Genomic DNA, 7699 nt, shown 5'->3' with positions numbered 1-7699 from the left:
ACTATGGCTTGCTGGTTGGGCTAAAGAAAACACTGAACTGTCTTGTTGCTAGGCCTTGTGCCAGGAGAGGCTTGGGGTGGATGTGGAAGATAGCTGGGAAACTACAGGCTTCAAGCTTTTACCTAGAGTCCATTTCCTTATCTGTTGCAAGCACTGTCTATCAAGTGCTCCAACCTTCTCTAGAAGATGCTTTGGAACACTGTGGGCATGTGGCATTTCCTTAGGTAACCCATCCAGGCCGTAGCAACCTTAGTGGTTACTATCAGGAAAGGCTTTCAACCATTGAAAATTGAGCTTCACTACAGTTAAAAGCCACTTGGGCCACTTCTGCTTGCTGCAAATGCAAAATAAGGGAATAAATGTTTGCCTCTTTCTTCACATCATTGACTAGTGTTGACATTTTTTCCTTCCCTATGTGAAACTTTCCCATTATTTACACTTTATATTTTTTCTTTAGCCCTTTGGTCATTCTTGTAGTGCTCTTAAGGAAACCCCAGATGTTTCATTTTCAAGTGTGATCCAAAACCAGCCTTTTGTCACTGCTGCAGCTGAGCCAGTCCTTCCTAGTCTTGTGTCTTCCTGCAGCTGATAGTTCCTGGCAAAGAACTAGAGTGCCCAACTTCTTGAGTTACACAGCACCTTTTCATGTTGCTTCTGAAGACTACTTTAAATTCTAATCCCACTCTTTTGTGCTGTTTAAATGAGGAAGTAGCTGCATAAATGTCTATAGGAGTAGTGCTGTATGAATTGGTTAAGTAGGTGATGGGGTCTGGTGTCCTGGGGTGAGGTGATGTAGGAGGCCAAAATGACTGTTTCATGTGGTCTGAGCATTTTAGGATGAAGCAGGGTATGCTGGCCTTGTGTGATCTTTGTGGGTTGTATCTTTTTTTAATGGCTGGGTTTGTCTAGTGTAGTGTACTCTTGCTCCCTTTTTTTTTTTCTGAGTGCAGACACTCGTAACCTCTTACATGCTATTTAATTATTGAACAGGTGTTTAATCTGTAATAATTCTGACATGCTGTGATGATCCAAATATTACTGTTGTGAAATTAACTTGTAGTTAAATCAGTCTTCCCCCCCCATGTACAGTCTTTTTCAGCTACTTTAATGGCTTCTCTGTATGGGCTAATGCATAATTGTTCAAAGGCTATTGTAAGCATGTTGACCTGAGGTCTTTGAACATGGGATTTTTCATCTTTAACGCCAAATGCAGAGTTCAGGCTGATGGTGACTAATTATATAGAGATTTAGGGAATTGTATTAAGAAATAAACATTGGTTTTAATTAAGTATGCAGGTTACTTTTTTGTGTTACTTAGGCTCACCATACTAGTTGGGCGCTTGCTGTGAAAATGGCCCCACTGGTACCTACATAGTGCACTTTGAACCTGAAGAGCGGGCCTGCCTTCCTCTTGTCTTAACTTCTAAGCAGTGGCCCTGAGCTGTGTGTAATGGGAGAGAGAGGAAACACTGCCTTGGGCACCTCTGGGAGCCCTTGCAGAAGCCTCTGGCAGAGGTGTGAGGCTGTGGCAGGAGAGGAGGTGCATTGTCTGGAGCAGAAAATGTGTGCTTTGCGTCTCTCCCTGACAGGAGGAAGACAGGCAGGCACAAAATGTCTGTGCAAAAGCTTTCTCCTCCCATAGGGGAAGGTGGGGACTGGCAGTTGAACGGACCTTTGCACGGGGAGGAGGATCTTATGAGGAAGGTGGTTAGATCCAAAGGGAGATCTAGGCTTTTTCTGCATGTCTGGCTGGAAGGGAATGCTGAGTTGCCAGTGGAGCTGCCTCTCTTCTTAGGGAAAAATATTCACTGGTACCTCAGACTGCACTAACAATAGGAGTTGTAATTTGTTCCCTGGAGTTGTTACCCGTTGCTTTGTCATGAAGACCCTTGTCTTGTTTTTTTGTAGGTTTCACATAAACTGTTTACCAGTCATGCCACTGCATGTCCCGTACCTAAGCTGATAAAGCATCTATGCACTTTAATCTCAAGTCTACACCACTCTGCTAGTACAGTGTGAGCTGTGCCTTGGACCTTGAATATAAAGACCTACTAGCCAAAGTTTTGTTCCTGCCTTAGTAATGTTCCAGAGGTTAAATAACATGCTCATGGGAGAGATTGATAGCTTGTCCAGCCAAGAGCCAGAGTTCAGTGAGAAAGAAGACGACGAGTGGATTCTGGTTGACTTTATAGGTAAGATGTCTGTCAAACGTGAGTTCTGCCTTTGTCCTGGCTCTCGCTTGCCTTACTTCCATGTAAATAAACCAGCAGCTGGGGAGAAACTTTACCTAAGCAAAACCAGGGTGGATTAGGTGTAGTGGGTCTTCCAAACAAATGTACCAAAACATGTTACGTAAACTGATGAGAAAGATGATGTCAGGCTTATAAGCCTGACACAAATTTCAGCAGAACCATTTGCACGATATTTGACTTCTTATGCAATTGCATTGCTTTACTGATAACAGTTGTTTTACATGTCTAGCATGGCTTATCAGGGAACTCCCTTTTCCCCTCCCCTTGCTTAAAAAAAAAGTGTTGTGCTAATATGGCTTTATTTCTGTTTCCTTGGTTTTGTTTGTATCCTGTTTCTGGCTATGTGCAACCTCGTTGTTTTTGACCTCCTGCAATCACCAACATCCGTGGGTTCCTCTCCACTGACCAATGGCCACCTACAGCAGACACTTGCACTAATTGCTCCGTGGAGGAAGCAGACATCGCTGAAGCATCAGCCACAGACGGCTCACCTGTCTTCTCTTGTTTACCATCTCCCTTGGAACACTTGCCAGAGGCCAGCGAGTCTTGCTTCATCCACTTTGATTCCTGTCCCATGGAGGAGAGCTGGTTTATTACCCCTCCCCCATGTTTTACTGCAGGTGGGTTAACCACTATCAAAGTGGAAACCAGCCCAATGGAGAACCTCCTCATAGAGCATCCCAGCATGTCTGTGTATGCTGTCCACAATACTTGTCACAGCCTTAATGAGACTGGATGTGCAGATGAGGAGTTTCACAGCCCAGGTAGTCCCAGGTATGTCTGACTTCTCAAGGAGCTCTGTTGCATAAATTATCTACTTGATCAACTTAGACACTTAATACTGAATTTTGCAGTGTATTTCAGAGCAAGTGAATAAAGCATGAATGCTACACAGGGTGGGTAGGGTGGTCAGGGCTGCCTGTTTGCTTTAAAAAATGTTATATAAGATGGCCATGTCAGGAAACAGCTGGGTGTGCTGTTTTCACACTGCAATTAATATTTATGGACCCTAATTATTCCTGTGCAGAATATGCTCTGGTCCTGTTAAAACTGGTGGCAGTTAACTGTATATCTGGCGACGTAGATTTGAAAGCACTTTGCCCCCTTTATAGCTATTTGTATTTTTCATAACTGTTAGTCACCTTTCAGTCACCTTGTGAGATGAAAAACATTGCTTTAATTATCCTGACAGGGAAGTCTGGTTTGGTGTTTTTTAAGTTCCTCAACCCAATGATAGATTAGGACAGGATTAAGTTTTCCCACAGATGTCTTGTCTAACAAAAGCAAACTGAAATATTCCACAAAACTTACTCCCCTTGAGGTAAAAAAAAAAAATTGTGCTGCAAACTTCTGCTTTTAGCCAGGTAAGAAGCTGAGCTTTTTGGTTTTGGGTCCTAAATATCTGGCCATGTAGGATTATTGCAGAGGATTTGCCATGCACTGCTTTGGTGCTAACTGTCCAGTATATAGAGTTATAGGAGCATAGTATACATAGGTGTATACAAACATAGTGTTTCTTTGCCATTATGACTCCACACTTGCCCATGTGTTCATTGATTTTGAAGTAATTGGGTGTTTTGTGAATCCTGGTTAATAACAAAGACTGACTTCTTGTCCCAGCTGCTGCCTATCCTCAGAAACAATTACAAAAAAATAAATCTTAATATATTAAGCTTTGTTATACAGGAAAAAGTCAGTGTAGCAGTGGAGTTGCTGTGGGTTGATGCCAATTTACTTTTCTGATCAGCTCCTTGCCACATTATAAGTTCTTAGTTCAAAGAAACAGGTGACTGAGATGAAAGGCTGCTATATAATATTGAAGTACAGTGCTGGTACCATTCATCTTAGAGTGGGGAATTTATATAACTATTTGGGGAGGACATCAAGGGTCTAACTTAGCTTGAATCTGGGGGGGGAAGGTATAAGCACATAACACTATTAAAATGTGAGTCTGAAGGAGTTTGCAAGAGGCTGTCAGACATGCCCTAATGCAAGACAGTAGACCAGTTCATCTAAAATATCAACATGCTGTGGGTAGTAGCATGCAGGGTTGGACACTGGCTTCTCAGTGACTCCAACTGGGAAGAGTGGTATAAATTCTTCTGGAGAATAATTCTGTCTTGCATTATGCAGTACAGTTGAACTGTGGGTAAGCTAAAGGTGTGATGATCTTCAGCTGGTGTGTGATTACGTTTCTTCACACTGAATTCTGTGCTGTTGCTTCATCAGATGATCTAGGCTTTTGTATAGGTTATTTTGGCTGGCAGAACTGGGAGGAGACTTTAAGTCTAAAGCTGAGGTAGACTACATAAACTGGGACCATCAATTACACTGATAATGCAGTAAGTTTCAAAAGCTGTTTTGAAGTCTCTAGTAGTTTAATGGTTGGCCATTTGACATTGTAGGGCCAAGAAAAGCTGCTTAAGGCACACTGGCACAGTAAGTACTACTGTTTTGGAACAGTGCTTTTTGTTTGATCAGGCTGCTAGAAACACTGCTTCCTCTAGAGCCTTGTCTGCCAAAACAATACTGGGTTTAGGACTAACCTTTGTGCCAAATGATGTTGTTTGATCAAGCCTAACTACATCTGCTTTAACAAGTCAAAATGCTAAGTGCAGAAAAATTACTTCAATGTTAATTGGGGTGGGGTCTGAAGCCTTTAATGTTGGTTGTGAGATCTGGCTCAACAGCACAGCTAGTAGGACACTTACGCTTTCTCGCACCAGCAAATGTTTGTAGTGGCAGTTTGGCTTTAGACACAGCCCCTCTAAAATTACATTTTGACATTATTGATGAAGGCTCATCAGCCCTGTTCTCTTGGTGCTGGGAGTTTACTAGTGCCAGGCTACTCAGAGGCAACCAACCACTAAGGTACCAAAATGCTACATTTTGGAAGACTATGTGGCCTTTTGGCTGTTTCAGACCAGCTCTATTGTCCCAGTTTCACTTTAAGATGACAAGTGGAAGAGCTAGCAAACAATTGCTGGAAGGGTGTTTAAAAGGAGGGAAAAGCTTAAATATCTTGAAACAGCAAATTTAAACCAGGTTTTCTCCATTTGTGGAGGAAATCTATTTGCTCCTCTTAAATTCCTTTCAAGCAAAAGGATGTTGTATAAACTTCCCTGTTTGTCAGGTTAGTCATCTTTTTCCATAACAAACCACAACACTTCATATGAACAGTTGATGCCCTTTGGTAGCTAATGACTTGCAGCAAGGGCATTCTTAGGAAGTAAGTGGGTTCTTATACATGTGGCTTCCTGGCTCCTTATGGCTTTCCCCAGAAAGGCTTCACTTGGAGTTCCACCTCCAGCACTGTTGAATGTGTGAAGGGATTGCCCCTTACAGAAAACAGTAGCCCCGTATTTGCAGGCACCCTCATGTAAATTAAACTGGTGTAATCTCCATAAAAAGTATTTACAAGGCACTGTGAACTCTTTTGTGCTGGGTTGTTCACTTATTTTGTGTTTTAAGTGCTAGGTTTAGGACAATATCCAGTGAACAAACAGGGGGAAACTAGCATGACACACGTGGCTGTTCTGGAATCTGTAGGCTTCAGTCATATCAAGCTACCCAAGGAGTGAAAAGCAAATGGATTTGGATATTTAAAAGAAAAAAAAACTAGAAGGGAGAGAGTATTTTCTTGGAGTATATTGCTCCAATGTGAAGTGAGGGGAGGCAGGAGAGCTCATTTCTGTGCCAGGCAACTGCAGCCCCTCAGGAGCAAGGCTACAAGGGCACACCATGGGCATGGCAGACCAGACATACCTCTACAGAGATGACATATAGTAAATGCAAGTTAAGCTCTTCCAGAGGAGACTATATAACAGTCATGCTAGTGTTGAAAAACAGACTTGCCAAGAGACCTCTTGCTCATGCCTGAACATGGTCTGCAGACATCTTTCCTGGGCACTGTTGACAGCTGGCCATTTGGTCCTGGGCAGGGAGTAAGAAGGCAAGCTACTCTGGTCTCACACCAGCTGTGGCACTCAGACTTGGCATTTACTTTGCTTTTAAAACTGACAGGTTATTTTTATCTTTACTTTGGAGGTTTTAGGAAACACCTGTGATTGTTCCGTCAAGTAGGGAAGTCCTTTTTCAGTATGTCAGTTGCTGCTTGCATAGGCTGCTGGTTTGTTTTTCACTAGTGCATGATGGAGTAAGGGTTTGCCAAACCTGCTGATTCTCTGCTCATGAAATCTAGTGGGGTGGTTGAGGATCAATCCTTCTAAGTTATTTCTCATGTGTGTCACAACTGGTCTATCTTTCCTGTTCTCTGTGTGACATTGTTTGGATTTACTTGTGTGGCTGGCAATCCAAACACGCTTTCATCAACGTGCTTCTGTTTTCAAGTTGAACCACCCATGTTCCAGGTGACCTTAAACCCAACTTTGCCTAGTGGATAACTCCAAGTCTTTTAAAGCTGGAGCAGTGTGACACACATTGCTTTGTATTTCTGATCTATGTTGTGTCTTCGGCTTAGGGAGGCAGGGTGGGGAAGAAAAGGTAAATTGTGTAAGACAACAAAAGTGCGAAGGCTGCTGTGATGCCCTTTCACAAAAAATGAGTCAGTGGCACTACACATCAGTGTGATTTTCCTAAACTGTCTTGACCTCACCTCAGCCCAGATCTCTGCCCAGTAGAATAAAGGTGCCCTTTTGAAATGCTGGATGCTGATGTCCCTGTTCTGTCCTTTACAATTTGCATGTCTTTCCAATGCACCTCGGTAATGGCTGACATCTGCTTCTTACATTTCTAGACTGGAGGCCCGAAGTGAAACGGGACAGCGTGTTCACTGCTACGTCACGGCTCTTGCTACTCGTTCGACTTTCCTGGAAAAAAACAAGAGCTTTCGTCCTACCCACTGGATAAAAGAACATAATGAAAGACACTATCTCAAGAGAAACAGTCTCCGTCGCCAGAACCTTACCAGGGATTGCCACTCCCGGCAAGTCAAGCACAACGGACTGTTCGTTCACCAGCCGTGCCAGCGTCAGTTCAATTACTGATGGCTCTTGTGGGTTTTAATCTATGTTCTAATTGGGTTTTTTAGGTTGCTCTTGTTTCTCATGCGTAGGTAAGTGTGGTCAATCTGAAGCTGATCATCAGTCCCTCACACACAATCGTCATTAGCATTGCATTCTTTTGAAATGACACATAAATCTCCAAACATCTTACAGCAAGTCCTAAACATTGATGTTAAATGTCAATGTCTTGGAAGCCTATCAGTACAATAGTTTGTGTGCTGTTTTTATAAACTATGATGTATAGATGGGTTCCTAGTTGGTATTTTAAAGAAACTTAACTGAGATGAAATCAGTTAAATTTTGCATTAATCGAAATGGAGGTAGAAAATTTGAAGTTAGCTGTATGCTTTAATGAGCAGTACTTGACAGCTTGTGTATCTGTCTGTGTATTCAGCATATATGATTACTTTCTAACAAGGAAAT

General features: G+C 42.5%; 1 protein-coding gene across 2 annotated transcripts; it reads left to right on the top strand.

Annotated features, from left to right (window-relative positions):
* Positions 1–1907: 1907 nt before the first annotated feature.
* On the top strand, positions 1908–7365 carry TP53INP1 (tumor protein p53 inducible nuclear protein 1). 2 transcript variants are annotated; one of them, XM_010006438.1, is made up of 3 exons: positions 1908–2192; positions 2675–3026; positions 7009–7365. In XM_010006438.1, the coding sequence occupies exons 1-3, from the start codon at positions 2081–2083 to the stop codon at positions 7256–7258; spliced, it is 714 nt and encodes a 237-aa protein (XP_010004740.1). In that variant the 5' UTR covers positions 1908–2080; the 3' UTR covers positions 7259–7365. The 2 variants fall into 2 exon arrangements, with proteins under 2 accessions (XP_010004740.1, XP_010004741.1); XM_010006439.1 differs by having other exon boundaries at positions 1909–2192; positions 2678–3026.
* Positions 7366–7699: the final 334 nt, after the last annotated feature.

Source organism: Chaetura pelagica, unplaced genomic scaffold (genome assembly GCF_000747805.2).
Source record: "Chaetura pelagica isolate M959 unplaced genomic scaffold, ChaPel_1.0 scaffold76, whole genome shotgun sequence".
Lineage (NCBI taxonomy): Eukaryota > Metazoa > Chordata > Aves > Apodiformes > Apodidae > Chaetura > Chaetura pelagica.
Note: the sequence above shows the minus strand (reverse complement) of the source record. Positions and strands in the feature narration are given on the sequence as shown.

What these genes read in the sequence shown, in the direction of transcription:
- TP53INP1 (XM_010006438.1), top strand. Translation starts at nt 2,081, where the DNA reads ATGTTCCAGAGGTTAAATAACATGCTCATGGGAGAGATTGATAGCTTG. An exon ending in GATTCTGGTTGACTTTATAG is followed by an intron (nt 2,193 to 2,674) that starts GTAAGATGTCTG and finishes GGCCACCTACAG; the next exon opens with CAGACACTTGCACTAATTGC. An exon ending in CACAGCCCAGGTAGTCCCAG is followed by an intron (nt 3,027 to 7,008) that starts GTATGTCTGACT and finishes TTACATTTCTAG; the next exon opens with ACTGGAGGCCCGAAGTGAAA.